Source organism: Meles meles, chromosome 1 (genome assembly GCF_922984935.1).
Source record: "Meles meles chromosome 1, mMelMel3.1 paternal haplotype, whole genome shotgun sequence".
Classification (NCBI taxonomy): Eukaryota; Metazoa; Chordata; class Mammalia; order Carnivora; family Mustelidae; genus Meles; species Meles meles.
Genome location: NC_060066.1, coordinates 108,138,621 through 108,154,730, shown reverse-complemented (window position 1 = coordinate 108,154,730; position 16,110 = coordinate 108,138,621). Strand labels below are relative to the sequence as shown.

At 43.5% G+C, this 16,110-nt stretch overlaps 1 protein-coding gene across 1 annotated transcript in view; it reads right to left on the bottom strand.

The window, feature by feature from the left end:
• Positions 1 to 721: 721 nt before the first annotated feature.
• LOC123949398 (hornerin-like) overlaps positions 722 to 16,110 on the bottom strand; it is a 35,399-nt gene continuing 20,010 nt past the window's right edge. Inside the window, exon 4 of the mRNA XM_046016866.1 lies at positions 722 to 1,015. Coding sequence (XP_045872822.1) covers positions 722 to 1,015 — 294 coding nt within the window. The remainder of the gene's footprint in view (positions 1,016 to 16,110) is intronic.

The window sequence follows — 16,110 nt, the reverse complement described above, 5'->3', positions numbered from 1 at the left end:
CCATATGATTTCCCTCATTTGTAGAATTTAAGAAGTAAGACAAACAAGCAAAGGGGAAAAAAATAAGAGAGAAAGGGAGAGACAACACAAGAAACAGACTCAACTACAGAGAACAAACTGATGGCTACCAGAGGGAGGGGATGGGGAGATGGGTTAAACCGGTGATAGGAATTCAGGAGGGCACCTGCTGTGACAAGCACTGGGTGATGTATCACTGTACTGTACACCCGAAATTAATATAACACTATGTTAAGTAACTGGAATTAAAATAAAAATTAAAAAAAAATAACACTACTAAGCAGGACTGTTCAATTGCCAGAGGTTGCCCGTACCCATTTACTTGCTTAGCCCCGGTTTATCTCCTCTCTAATATCATAAAAATAAAACCAGATTTTACACACAAACACACACACACACACACGTTTTATATATGCACACACACAGCTACTCTTATACTTAAACACTATTTGAGATCAATGGGCTTTGTTGCACTAGTTATAATTTTTTTTCTAACACTCGCAAGAATAAGTAATTTAAACACCGTTAAAAGTGCAGGTAGCACTTATAACCATCTGGCACACGCCATTTGGGAAACTACCAACCAGGGCTGGTAGTTTCCCAGCAGGCCACAAGGGGGCGCCATCGACCGCCATACCGGAAGCGCTTAGTGTTCCAGGCCCCGAGCCCAGGCACGCAGCAGCGGCGGGGAGATCCCGGAGCGTTACCCGCCAGGGGGCAGCCGAGCGCTTCCGTTGCGCAGAGCCGGGTACCCCTCACCCCTCGGGGGAGGTAAGGCGAGGCTGCGCGCGGGGCCTTCCTGCGGCGCATGTGGGGCGGCTGGGCGCCGGCTTCGCATCCTGCGCTGGCCGAGGTGAAGGGGGGGTACGAGGGCCGCACTTCGGGGAAGGTCCGGTCCCGGCTCGACCGTGAGGGTTCCCCAGCCGGCTTTGGGGCACCGTCGGTTTGCTGTGCACCCTGACGCTTTGTGGGTCCTCCGTGGCGGTGTCACGCCTGTCTGATCACATGCATGAGCGCTCCCTCAGCTTCGTGCGTACGCCGTGTCCTGATGTCTCACTAATTTTAGTGTGAATTGTTTCGCCGCTTTACTTGAATGGAAACATTTGTTTTTTTCTTTTTGAAAACTTTATTTTTAAAGGAAATTTTCTTCGTCTATAGAATGGTGACAATGGTACCAGCATCAGAGGATTGATTAAATGAAATAATACCGGAAGTGCTTAAAACAGCTCAGTATGAGATATTATTACTGTAAGTGGGAAAGGAGTTGCGGGAAACACCAGGACAGGTAGCCCTTCAGAGGAGGTTTTCACTCTCTTCTGGGAGCTTTTGGAAACTTCTGATATCCAGGCTAGCTTCCTTCCCGTTTTTACGTGTAGCCTGGTGGTCCTGACTTCTCGAGGGAGATGTTCCTTGCAATTCCATTTTCTCGACTGTTTAATGGCTTAGGTGGCAGCTAAATAGAATTGCCAGCAGGTGGCCCCAGAGCACCGTGGGTGTGTTTGCCCTTCTGGGTCTTAAAATTTCTCTGGGGCTTATTGAACATCTGCCCCACGCTATGGTACAGGGTATGGGGTGCGGTATAGGGATACCTGAAGGTGTGGGCAGGAGGCCCTGGCCTCAGGGAGAATAAAAATGATTTATTATTCTGGTCTTTTTCTTTCACAAGATTTTGGTCTTTATTGGATTCATTCATGTAATCATTAAATATTTATTGGATGCCTACAGTGTTCCAGATGCTATTCAAAGACTTGATGGACATCAGTGAACTAGAACAAAGATCTGTGACCTCATGGAACTTATTCTAGCAGGCAGCAATGACGATAATAAATAGAAAAGTTATATAGTTTGTTAGAAGTGTTATGAAAAAGAAAAGTGTAAAACTGAATGTGTGAGGGTGGGATTGTTGGGACGGGCAGTTTGCAGTATTGAAGAGGGTGGCCACAATAGGCCTCATGAGGAAAGCAAAATTTGAACAAAGATTCAAAAGAAGTGAAGTTAGCCAGGCAGAAATCTAGGGGAAGGTAGAGACCATGAGAAATTTGCAGCAGTTACATTATATTTTCTTTTTTAGATGAGCTAACTGAGGCTCAGAGAAGTGAGAGGACTTGTTTAAGGTCTTATGGGGGGTTACTGGCAAGTTGGTGAAGCTTGACTGCCTCATTCCTAGCCCTGTGTTCATGTACCAGATCTCTGCGTTTGCCAAGGGATGGCATCTTCTTGTAAAGCTGCACAATACACAGCCTGCTTAAGTGATGACTCAGGTCAGCTTGGCATATTTCCACCTGTTGGGTAATACCAAAACTGCCTGTGATCTTTCTTTTTTACATAATTAGTAAATATTTATTTGAGTGCTGTGGAGGCTAGAAATGAGTCATGGTCCCTGCACCTAAGGGACTAATAATATACCCATAAACAGTTTTGGTCTTCATTTCCTGTCTTTCATCTGCTTTCCCTGCCTCCCCCCAAATAAGTCCACTGATGATCTCTACTTACACCTTGGAATTGAGTTAGTTCTCAAAATTGGTCACCCATTCCTGGATTCTCCCCTGATTCCTTTTGCTGCCAGCTGATACATGGTGCCCTTCCCTGGTTATCTCTATGTCACTATTCTGCATTCCCACTATATGGTATTGGACCAATCTGTTGGACCAGGCTTTTGCTCTCTACTCCTAGGCTTTGATTAGATGCCCCACCTCGACCCTTACTTAGTTCTCCTCTAGAACTCTTTGTCACCTGTATTCACAGTTGTTGAGATCTGTCCACTTGATTGGAGACTCTGTGTTCTTCTCCTTGGAAATTGTGCTCCCTGGGCATTCTGCTTGGTTCTCTTGAGCTGCCTCTCTGAGCCTGAGTCACTTCTCTCAGCCTCTGGCCCTGAGAACTCAGGACATGTGCTGGGTCTCCGATTTGCCCACATTTGCTGGGAGGATATTGTGTTATCTGGTGTTAAAGTTCTGGGTCATGGTGCTTGTGTACAGCAGTGAAGGACAGAAGGCTGTATTTAGTAATTAATTGAGAACTAGTAGCTGGGAGGAGACGGAGCTTGGTAAGCCTGTAGTGGATAAGAATGAGGAAGCCTGGTGCTGAAGAATGGGTAGAATTAAGACGTGTAGGGAAGAGAACAGGGTGGGGGTGAACTTGGGGTGTTGTGGGACAATGAGAGATTAACCCGAATAGAACAGAGAGGGTGTGTTTGGGAGTGCTGTGGGAAGATGGTAGATAGGTAGGGTGGGGCTGGAGCAGGGCTTGGAGCACCAGGTCAAGAAGTTTGTATTACAGCATCATAAACTATTCTTAAATACGGAAGTTCCTGGGAATCTGGTCTAAAGGCCTTAAGGACAACATGTCATTAGGACCTGTATATCCACCTATTTATCTTTGAGCATCTTAAATTTACTATGTTCTTGAATGCCCCATATAAAAGAGGTCCCATTGGTTATTTTGTCAAGGTGTCCTGTTTCTTATTCTTTGCTTGTTTATTCTATCTCCTCTAGTGTGTCCTCTAATGAATGCTGCCATGGCAGGGACTCCCATCTGGTTGCAGCACAGTATCAGCTACTAAAGTCTCTAAAAATAATTGCTGACTGAATGAATACTCTAGACTCAATGTCTGTTTCTCAAACCTTATTCTACCTTCTGGATGCTTGAATTCTCTTAGTGCTAACACCATCTGTCTGGTCTGCACAGTTGGGAACTTGGAGTCGACCTTGATGCAGATGTGAACACAGAATCTCACTGCTCCTGCATGTAACATGGGCTGTAGTGTCCTTGAGACTTTGTTTTATACTCCATTATGACAAGATAACCACATACCATGTTGCCTTTTAGATACAAAGGCTGAAAGTATCAAATGCAAACACTGAGGGAAAAGAAGTTAGAATTCATTGGGAAGCAAGGCCAATGGCAAATTGTATATTACATCTTTCTAACCATGATATTAACTATTCTGATCTCTTCAAGGGGCAGAGTTACATAGTGGTTTAATAATAATATTGGCATATGTTAGATTGCCTGGGCTCAGATCTTGCTTCTGCCACTTACTTGCTGTGTGACTTTGGAAAAGCTGTTTTAAGCTCTTTGTGGCTCTTTTTTCTCATCCACAAAATACAAGTAAGAATAATACCTCACAGAATTATTGTGATTAAATTCTTAGAGCAGTGCTAACACATAGTAAATGCTCAACAAGGGATAGGTATTTCTAGCTATTAATATTCACTGTGTATTTAAGCTAATGATCTGTTGCCATTTTGAGCTGCTGATCTGAAACAGGCAGCCACATTTCATCAGGGAATGATTTTTACAAGATGTGACCAAGGGTGTGGTAGTGAAGGGCGGTTGGAATTTTTTTTTTTTTTAAAGATTTATTTATTTGACAGATAGAGATTACAAGTAGGCAGAGAGGCAGGCAGAGAGAGAGAGAGGAGGGAGCAGGCTCTGCGCTAAGCAGAGAGCCCGATGCGGGGCTCGATCCCAGGACCCTGGGATCATGACCTGAGCTGAAGGCAGAGGCTTTAACCCGCTGAGCCACCCAGGCGCCCCAGGGCGGTTGGAATTTTTTGAGTCTGGGCTGAGTTTCTGCTGGACAGGTAGTGGTGGGGGAGAGTACCAGGTCTGGATGGGATTATTTTGGGTAGAATGTGCACATGAATTCCCTGACACAATGAAGGAAATGTTACCACTTAGCCCTCTATATACCAGGCTGCACAGAAATCTAAAAGAACTCTGCTTCTACCCTGTTTTTGCTTTGTAGGAGTAGAAGGCAGCTGTGTTTGAAGCCAGGCCAATTATGATCGTGGTGGTTGGTGCCTTGTCAAAGCTGTTCTTTATGTTCCCATCCTCTTTTTTCTCTGCCTCTCTGGTTCTCTGCCTGCTCAGTGAACATAATTGTATGTTTCATTCCAAGAGTCGTGGTGAACAGGAGGGTTTGGAGATTTTTACCAAACTGGTTACCCATAAAAAGTTCCATTTCCCTTCTGGATCCCTGTGCCCCACCATTTCAGGTACTCCGTATTCTCACCACCTCCTACAACAAACAGAGCCATGGTGTATTTGATAACCATTAATTAACACTTTAGAGTGATTTTCTTTTGCTGAATTTTGAGATACTTGGAGGTGAAACATTTTAAAGCTACAGAAACAACTGTGGCAGATCTGTGCAGTGTTGATGAGTTCTCTCCCAGGCTCTCTGGGCTTCCCCACAGGTGTCCTCTAGGGGCCCCCCAGTCCAGACTGAGGGAACTGAGGGTGCAGACATCAGCATTCTTCTCTTCTAAATGCCAAAGGAAATTAGCAGGTGTGAGACACAAAAGTTTGTGAGAAGATGCTGTGGGAGAGAACCTGTATTTTTTTTCTATTCCAGTTCCGTCCAGAATAGAAAAAAGATTGCCTGAAAACAGATGGAGGGGAGTTTGGAGAAAAAATAGAGTAGGATATAGCATGCTCCACACTAAATGTGAGGGATGGTGATTTTTTTTTCTAGATCAATGTTTTGCAAAATATGGTTTATGTTTTATTTTTTTTCACTTCTTTTTATTTATTTTCAGCATAACAGTATTCATTGTTTTTGCACCACACCCAGTACTCCATGCAATACGTACCCTTCCTATTACGCACCACCTGGTTCTCCAACCTCCCATCCCCTGCCCGTTCAAAACCCTCAGGTTATTTTTCAGAGTCCACAGTCTCTCATGGTTCATCTCCCCTTCCAATTTCCCTCAACTCCCTTCTCCTCACCATCTCCCCAGGTCCTCCATGTTATTTGTTATGCTCCACAAATAAGTGAAACCATATGATACTTGACTCTCTCTGCTTGACTTATTTTGCTCAGCATAATCTCTTCCAGTCCCGTCCATGTTGCTACAAAAGTTGGGTATTCATCCTTTCTGATGGAGGCATAATACTCCATCGTGTATATGGACCACATCTTCCTTATCCATTCATCCGTTGAAGGGCATCTTGGTTCTTTCCACAGTTTGGCGACCGTGGCCATTGCTGCTATAAACATTGGGGTACAGATGGCTCTTCTTCTCACTACATCTGTATCTTTGGGGTAAATACCCAGTAGTGCAATTGCAGAGTCATAGGGAAGCTCTATTTTTAATTTCTTGAGGAATCTGCACACTGTTCTCCAGAGTGGCTGCACCAACTTGCATTCCCACCAACAGTGTAAGAGGGTTCCCCTTTCTCCACATCCTCTCCAAAACACGTTGTTTCCTGTCTTGCTAATTTAGGCCATTCTAACTGGTGTCAGGTGATATCTCAATGTGGTTTTAATTTGAATCTCCCTGATGGCTAGTGATGATGAACATTTTTTCATGTGTCTGATAGCCATTTGTATGTCTTCGTGGGAGGAGTGTCTGTTCATATCTTCTGCTCATTCTTTGATATGATTATCTGTTTTGAGTGTGTTGAGTTTGAGGAGTTCTTTATAGATCCTGGATATCAGCCTTTTGTCTGTACTGTCATTTGCAAATATCTTCTCCTGTTCCGTGGGTTGCCTTTTTGTTTCGTTGACTGTTTCCTTTGCTGTGCAGAAGGTTTTGATCTTGATGAATTCCCAAAAGTTCATTTTTGCTTTTGTTTCCTTGGCCTTTGGAGACATATCTTGAAAGAAGTTGCTGTGGCTGATATCGAAGAGGTTACTGCCTATGTTCTCCTCTAGGATTCTGACGGATTCCTGTCTCATGTTGAGGTCTTTTATCCATTTTGAGTTTATCTTTGTGTACGGTGTAAGACAGTGGTCGAGTTTCATTCTTCTACATATCGCTGTGCAGTTTTCCCAGCACCATTTATTGAAGAGACTGTCTTTTTTCCACTGTATATTTTTTCCTGTTTTGTCGAAGATTATTTGACCATAGAGTTGAGGGTCCATATCTGGGCTCTCCACTCTGTTCCACTGGTCTATGTGTCTGTTTTTATGCCAGTAGCATGCTGTCTTGGTGATCACAGCTTTGTAGTAAAGCTTGAAATCGGGTAACGTGATGCTGCCAGTTTTGTTTTTGTTTTTCAACATTTCCTTAGCAATTTGAGGTCTCTTCTGATTCCATACAAATTTTAGGATTATTTGCTCCAGCTCTTTGAAAAATACTGGTGGAATTTTGATCGGAATGGCATGAAAAGTATAGATTGCTCTAGGCAGTATAGACATTTTAACAATGTTTATTGTTCCGATCTAAGAGCATGGAACAGTCTTCCATCTTTTTGTGTCTTCTTCAATTTCTTTCATGAGTGTTAGGTAGTTCCTTGAGTACAGATCCTTCACCCTTTGGTTAGGTTTATTCCCAGGTATCTTATGGTTCTTGGTGCTATAGTAAATGGAATCGATTCTCTAATTTCCCTTTCTGTATTTTCATTGTTAGTGTATAAGAAAGCCACTGATTTCTGTACATTGACTTTGTATCCTGCCATGTTACTGAATTGCTGTATGAGTTCTACTAGTTTGGGGTGGAGTCTTTGGGGTTTTCCATATAAAGAATCATGTCATCTGCGAAGAGAGTTTGACTTTTTCATTGCCAATCTAGATACCTTTTATTTCTCTTTGTTGTCTGATTGCCGTTGCTAGGACTTCTAATACTATGTTGAACAAGAGTGGTGAGAGTGGGCATCCTTGTCGTGTTCCTGATCTCAATGGGAAGGCTGCAAGCTTTTTCCCATTGAGGATGATATTTGCTGTGGGTCTTTCATAGATAGATTTTATGAAGTTCAAGAATGTTCCTGCTATCCCTATACTTTGAAGCGCTTTAATCAGGAACGGATGCTGGATTTTGTCAAATGCTTTTTCTGCATCAATTGAGAGGACCATGTGGTTCTTCTCTCTTCTCTTATTGATTTGTTCTATCACATTGATTGATCTGCGAATATTGAACCATCCTTGTAACCCAGGGATGAATCCCACCTGGTCATGGTGGATAATCTTTTTGATGTGCTGCTGGATCCTATTTGCTAGGATCTTGTTGAGAATCTTAGCATCCATATTCATCAGTGATATTGGTCTGAAATTCTGTTTTTGTAGGGTCTTTGCCTGGTTTGGGGATCAGGGTAATGCTGGCTTCATAAAAAGCATCTGGAAGTTTTCCTTCTGCTTCAATTTTTTGGAACAGCTTCAGGAGAATTGGTGTTATTTCTTCTTTGAAAGTTTGGTAGAATTCCCCAGAGAATCCGTCAGGTTCTGGGCTCTTGTTTTTTGGGAGGTTTTTGATCACTGCTTCAATCTCGTTACTGGATATCGGTCTATTCAGGTTGTCAATTTCTTCCTGGTTGAATTTTGGGAGTTTATAGTTTTCCAGGAATGCATCCATTTCATCTAGGTTGCTTAGCTTATTGGCATATAACTGTTGGTAATAATTTCTGATGATTGTTTCTATTTCCTTGGTGTTCGTTGTGATCTCTCCCTTTTTATTCATAATTTTATTAATTTGGGCTTTCTCTCTTTTCTTTTGGATTAGTGTGGCCAATGGTTTATCGATCTTATTGATTCTTTCAAAAAACCGGCTTCTAGTTTCATTGATACGTTCTACTGTATCTCTGGTTTCTACCTCATTGATCTCTGCTCTAATCTTGATTATTTCCCTTCTTATGTGTGGAGTTGGTGTGATTTGCTGTTGATGCTCTGGTTCTTTAAGGTGTAGGGACAGCTGGTGTATTCTGGATTTTTTAATTTTTTTGAGGGAGGCTTGGATGGCTATATATTTCCCCCTTAGAACTGCCTTTGCTGTATCCCATAGGTTTTCGACCAGAGTGTCTTCATTCTCATTGTTTCCATGAATTGTTTAAGTTCTTCTTTGATCTCCTGTTTAATCCAAGCATTCTTAAGCAAGGTGGTCTTTAGCTTCCAGGTGTTTGAGTTCCTTCCGAACTTTTCCTTGTGATTGAGCTCCAGGTTCAAAGCATTGTGATCCGAGAACATGCAGGGAATAATCTCAGTCTTTTGGTATCGGTTGAGTCCTGCTTTGTGACCCAGTATGTGGTCTATTCAGGAGAAGGTTCCATGTGCACTTGAGAAGAATGAGTATTCTGTTGTTTTAGGGTGGAATGTTCTGTATATATCTATGAGGTCCATCTGGTCCAATGTTTCATTCAATGGTCTTATTTCTTTTTTGATTTTTCTGCTTTGATGATCTGTCTATTACTGAGAGAGGCGTGTTAAGATCTCCTACTATTAATGTATTCATATCAATATGACTCTTTATCTTGATTAATAGTTTTCTTATGTAATTGGCTGCTCCCATATTGGGGGTGTAGATATTTACAATTGTTAGATCATCTTTGTGGATAGTCCCTTTAGGAATTATGTAGTGTCCTTCTGTATCTCTGACTACAGTCTTTAGTTTAAAATCTAATTTATCTGATATGAGAATCGCCACCCTGGCCTTCTTTTGAGGCCCATTGGCATGAAAGATGCTTCTCCATCCCTTCACTTTCAGTCTGGGTGTATCTTTAGGTTCAAAATGGGTCTCTTGTAGACAACATATGGATGGGTCCTGTCGTTTTATCCAATCTGCAACCCTGTGTCATTTTATGGGCACATTTAGCCCATTCACATTGAGAGTGATTACTGATAGATACGTTTTATTGGCATTGTGTTCCCTTTGAAGTCTTTCTGTCTGTAGATTGTCTCTATATTTCTGTTCAATGATATTCTTAGGATTTTTCTCCTTTGTAAACCACCCCCCCCCCTTAATATTTCCTGCAGTGTCGGCTTGGTGGTTGCATAGTCTTTTAAGCCTTGCCAGTCTTGGAAACTCTTTATCTCTCCATCCATTTTGAATGTCAGTCTTGCTGGATAAAGTATTCTTGGCTGCCTGTTCTTCTCATTTAGTGCCCTGAATATATTTTGCCAGCCCTTCCTGGCTTGCCAGGTCTCTGTGGACAGGTCTGATATTATTCTAATGGGCTTTCCTCTGTATGTAAGGAGCTTCTTTGTCCTAGCTTCTTTCAAGAGCGTCTGCCTACAATTATAATTCTTCATTCTGACTATCAGGTGTTGCAAAGACTTTTGAGAATCTAAAGTCTTGGGGGGAAACTGTTCTGCCTCTAGTACATGAACGCTGTTTCCATTTGTAAGGTTGGGAAAATTTTCATAGACAACTTGTTCCAGTATATCTTCTAGACTTCTTTCTTTCTCCTCCCCTTCAGGGATTCCAGTAATTGTGACGTTGGAATGTTTCATGGCATCATTTATTTCCCTGATTCTGTTTTCGTGGCTTCTGAACTGTTTGTTCCAGGCTTCCTCCTGATCCTTTCTATCTGTTGTCCTCCAGATCACTAATTCTATCTTCTGTCTCAGTTACCCTATCTTTTAGAGAATTTAGATTAGACTGGAACTCATTGAGAGCATTTTGAACATCATCCCTGGTGGCTTTCAGTTCTGCCCTAACGTTGTGAACATCATCCTTGGTGGCTTTCAGTTCTGCCCTAATCAATTCCATTTGGTCATCCATGGCTTTCTCCAACCTAGCTATTGCCTGGATAATTGTTAGCCTGAATTCCTTTTCTGACATATTGTCTATGACGATAGCCATTAGCTCTTTTGCAGAAGGTCCATCCTCTGTATTTTTCTTCTATTGGGCATTCCTCCTCTTAGTCATTTTGGTGAGAGATGACTGAACAGATATAACTGTGGTGCAGTCAAGGTGCAACCTGGAACGCTTGTGTCCAATCAGGATTCCCCACCCAAAATAGAGAAAAAAGAAAAGAAAAAGAAAAAAAGAGAGAGAGAGAGAGTGAGTGAGAGAGAGAGAGACAGGAAAAAAAGGGAAGATAAAAGTGAAGGCTCAGCCCAAATGGGCCCCAAGGTAAGATTTATGAAGTATACAAACAAAAGCAGACAAACAAAAAGACTGATAGAAGTATATGACAACAGAAAAAAAATATATAAAAGCAAAAAAAGGAAGAACCTTCTCAAAAAGAACCCCTAGTATAAGATTTATATACTATCAGGACAAATACAAATACACAGAAACTCTGGCAGAAGGAAAAGATGGGAGAGTGGTTATAAATTCTCAGTGTGGGTGAGGAAGATTATTTTGATTCTTCCTGGATGTATCTTGATGTCTTTGTTAAAGGACTCAACCTTCCTAAGATAAAGGTGGATTAAAAATTGGTTTACCTATAGGGGTACCATTTACTGGGGAAAGGAGATTACCTTGAAGTTTAACTCTATATGTATATTAGAAAATAAAAATTAAAAAAAGAATAGACTAAAGTAAACTAAAATTTAAAAATAAAATTAAAAAATAGAAAAGCAAGGCCCGGAGGATCCAAGAGCCCAGGGCCCCAGTCCTCAGTGTGCCCCCAGAGGACAGCACCCAATCACTCCCGTATCCCCAGCCTCCAGCTGCGCTCTGAGCTCACCCTGCCCAAGACCAGCTCAAGGTAACACCCAGCTGAGAGTTCAGTCCTTGGCTCTGTTTCTGTAGCCAGCTTCTCCGTTCTAATACCTGCGAGCTCTGTGACACTCCGATACCCCCGATCCTTCTGTGACCCTGTGGGACCTGGGGCCATGCTGACCTGTGGGCTTCACCCCGGTTTAGCCTCTGGAGCAATGTCCCTCAGTGGAACAGACTTTTAAAAGTCCTGATTTTATGCTCTGTTGCTCCACTGCCTGCCGGGAGCCGGCCCCTCCCCACCACGGTCTATCTTCCCATCGTTTTAGATTCACTTCTCCGCCAGTCCTACCTTTCAGAAAGTGGTTGATTTCCTGTCTCTAGAATTGCTGTTCTTCTTCTCTTTGATCTCCCGTTGGATTTGTAGGTGTTTGCAATGTTTAGATAAGCTATCAAGCTGATCTCCTGCTACCTGATATAGTCTCAGCCTGCTACTTCTCCGCCATCTTGACCGTAATCCCTCCAGCAATGACTTTTTAGATAAAACATCAAAGGCACAATCTCTTCCGGGATGCGTGTCCCAGCTGTACTTCAAGCTGCGCCTGCGCACCAAGTCTCCGCAAAAGAAAAACTCGGGTGTATGTATTAAAAAGTTCAGGTTAGAAGGTTAATAAGGAATTTGATGTACTGGACATCTCACTGTGATGGTAAATAGGTTAAAAAATTATCTATAAGTGGGGCGCCTGGGTGGCTCAGTGGGTTAAAGCCTCTGCCTTTCGCTCAGGTCGTGATCCCAAAGTCCTGGGATCGAGCCCCGCATCGGGCTCTCTGCTTGGCAGGGAGCCTGCTTCCTCCTCTCTCTCTCTCTGCCTGCCTCTCTCCCTACTTGTGATCTCTGTCTGTCAAATAAATAGATAAAATCTTAAAAAAAATTATAAGTATAAAATAATGAACCAGAATAGTGGTAATGAGTTAAAAATAAAAGTTGTATCTATGAAGTCATGGTGGTTGTTCTCTTGTCATCTTTTTTTTTTTTTCTTCCTTCCTGGTTGGTTTTCTGGGGAAGGGGCCTGCTACGTGGGTTTTCAGTCAATGATGTTCCCTGAGTTAAGTCCTCCCGCCCTCCTCAAGGGGGTGGGCTCTGAGGAAACTGTTTTTTTTTTTTTTTCCCTTTTTATTTTATTTATTTATTTATTTTTTCCATTTTATTAATTTTTTCAGCGTAACAGTATTCATTCTTTTTGCACAACACCCAGTGCTCCATGCAAAACGTGCCCTCCCCATCACCCACCACCTGTTCCCCCAACCTCCCACCCCTGACCCTTCAAAATCCTCAGGTTGTTTTTCAGATCCGAAGGGGCACGTGTACCCGAATGTTTATAGCAGCAATGTCTACAATAGCCAGACTATGGAAAGAACCTAGATGTCCATCAACAGATGAATGGATCAAGAAGATGTGGTATATATACACAATGGAATACTATGCAGCCATCAAAAGAAATGAAATCTTGCCATTTGCGACGACGTGGATGGAACTAGAGCGTATCATGCTTAGTGAAATAAGTCAATCGGAGAAAGACAACTATCATATGATCTCCCTGATATGAGGACATGGAGAAGCAACGTGAGGGGGTAGGGGGATAGGAGAAGAATAAATGAAACAAGATGGGATTGGGAGGGAGACAAACCATAAATGACTCTTTTTTTTTTCCCTTTTTATTAATTTTTTCAGCGTAACAGTATTCATTCTTTTTGCACAACACCCAGTGCTCCATGCAAAACGTGCCCTCCCCATCACCCACCACCTGTTCCCCCAACCTCCCACCCCTGACCCTTCAAAACCCTCAGGTTGTTTTTCAGAGTCCATAGTCTCTTATGGTTCGCCTCCCCTCCCCAATGTCCATAGCCCGCTCCCCCTCTCCCAATCCCACCTCCCCCCAGCAACCCCCAGTTTGTTTTGTGAGATTAAGAGTCATTTATGGTTTGTCTCCCTCCCAATCCCATCTTGTTTCATTTATTCTTCTCCTATCCCCCTACCCCCCCCCATGTTGCTTCTCCATGTCCTCATATCAGGGAGATCATATGATAGTTGTCTTTCTCCGATTGACTTATTTCACTAAGCATGATACGCTCTAGTTCCATCCACGTCGTCGCAAATGGCAAGATTTCATTTCTTTTGATGGCTGCATAGTATTCCATTGTGTATATATACCACATCTTCTTTATCCATTCATCTGTTGATGGACATCTAGGTTCTTTCCATAGTCTGGCTATTGTAGACATTGCTGCTATAAACATTCGGGTACACGTGCCCCTTCGGATCACTATGTTTGTATCTTTAGGGTAAATACCCAGTAGTGCAATTGCTGGGTCATAGGGTAGTTCTATTTTCAACATTTTGAGGAACCTCCATGCTGTTTTCCAGAGTGGTTGCACCAGCTTGCATTCCCACCAACAGTGGAGGAGGGTTCCCCTTTCTCCACATCCTCGCCAGCATCTGTCATTTCCTGACTTGTTAATTTTAGCCATTCTGACTGGTGTGAGGTGATATCTCATTGTGGTTTTGATTTGTATTTCCCTGATGCCGAGTGACGTGGAGCACTTTTTCATGTGTCTGTTGGCCATCTGGATGTCTTCTTTGCAGAAATGTCTGTTCATGTCCTCTGCCCATTTCTTGATTGGATTGTTTGTTCTTTGGGTGTTGAGTTTGCTAAGTTCCTTATAGATTTTGGATACTAGCCCTTTATCTGATATGTCGTTTGCAAATATCTTCTCCCATTCTGTCAGCTGTCTTTTGGTTTTGTTAACTGTTTCCTTTGCTGTGCAAAAGCTTTTGATCTTGATGAAATCCCAATAGTTCATTTTCGCCCTTGCTTCCCTTGCCTTTGCCGTTGTTCCTAGGAAGATGTTGCTGCAGCTGAGGTCCATAAATGACTCTTAATCTCACAAAACAAACTGGGGGTTGCTGGGGGGAGGTGGGATTGGGAGAGGGGGAGCGGGCTATGGACATTGGGGAGGGGAGGCGAACCATAAGAGGAAACTGTTTTTTTCAGGCTTTTGTTCTTTGGAGGTTTTTATGTTTGTTCATCTGTTTTCTCTCGCCTTGACAGCTTTTGATGGTTTTTGGAGGTTTAGAGGAGAGCAAACTGCACCCAGACCTCCCTCTCAGAGAGAAGCCTCAGAATGCTCTGCAGAGCTGCTGACAGAGTAGGTTCCGAGTCACGGTCGCTGGGAATGCAGGAGCTCCTCCTTGTACCCAAAACCATGCAGTGGTTGCTGTCTGGGCAGCTCCAGACTGCCAGAGAGGTTCTAAGCAGCGATCGCACACTGAGATTTTCTCGCTGGCCCGGGCTGGGAGTGTCTGGTTTTTCTGGGTCCAAGAGCTCCCAGCAAGCGCCTGTGAGCACCTCTCTCAGGGGAGGGTGTGGGGTGCGCATCTCAGGCTCTGATTCCTCGGCAGGGGTCTAAGAGCGCCAGGCTAATGCCTGCCCGCACCTCTCTCAGGGAGGATGTGGGGCCGCGCGTCTCAGGATTGCCATCTGGCCAGGCTCCCAGCCCCTCACAGGAGCCAGACTCCAGGCATTCTAGGGTGTGCTGGCGGCTCAGGCGTGCTGGCGGCTCAGGGACCAAGACCTGGTTTCTCTGCCACACTCTCTCTGGCTCAGCGCCAGGGGAGGCTGTCCTGGGTCCGGGGACTTAACCCGCTGTCCCTAACTGCCCCGATTTCCACCATTTACCCCCGCAATCCTTTGCTCTTTTTTGAGTGCTTTCAACCAGACTCCAAGTTAATGCTGGTCCCCCAATGCAGGGCACTCTCGTATTGGGGCATTACATTCCAATCGGTCGCCTCTGGTGGCTCCCTCCCCCTTTTGTTTATCTTCCAATATGATATCAGTCCGACGTTCCCACTCTGCTTTACTGGCCCACTGGTGTCTTCTGCTTCTGTAGAGATCCAGACATGTATAATTCTGATCTCAGGCTGATTTCATGGGTGATTGGAGTTCTTTGGTAGGTAGTCAGCTCACTTTAGGGTAGAGGTTGAAACGGCGCCTCCTCCTACTTCCCCACCATCTTGACTCTCTGATTTTTTTTTTTTTCCAGAAAGGGATGGATGGAGGGTATGTGTTGTGATAAGCACTGGATGTTATATGCAACTAATAAATCGTTGAACACTACATAAAAAACTAATGATGTACTATATGTTGGCTAGCTAAATATAATAATAACAAAAAAGAAAGGGATCAATGTATTTACTGAATAAGACCTTGATCAGGGTGGCAAGCTGTCTTTATAGCACATTCTGTACAGCGCATGCATAAAGGAGTCTCTATGAATGAATATGTCTGGTATCAGTGAACAGTCCACTCAGTAAATGTGGACATGCCAGAGTCAAGAGGACACGTTGCCTCCCTGTCTTAGTATCCCCAAAATGTCTGCAAGCCCTGTAGAGAAGTGCTGTGCTACAAAAGGCATGTCTTGGCATGAGTGTTGCAGAAACTCAGCCTCTGAGTTTGCCTTAGCCTGAGATTGGCCTGAGAGGGCATTTGTGGGTGTCCAGTGAGCCCTGTCCCCTTCCTGGGCTCTTGCCTGTCTTCCTCTTCAATACTCTGCTCTAGTCACTTTTCTAATTCTATCTCTAAGAGGATTTAAGTCTCATATATTGGTTTTTCCCTGGCATATGGGTCTATTCTGGACTGTACTCTTCTAATTTCTTCTTGGGTGGGCCCATCTCTCCATTCATTCCTCAGTACATCTGCAGAGCTGTTTC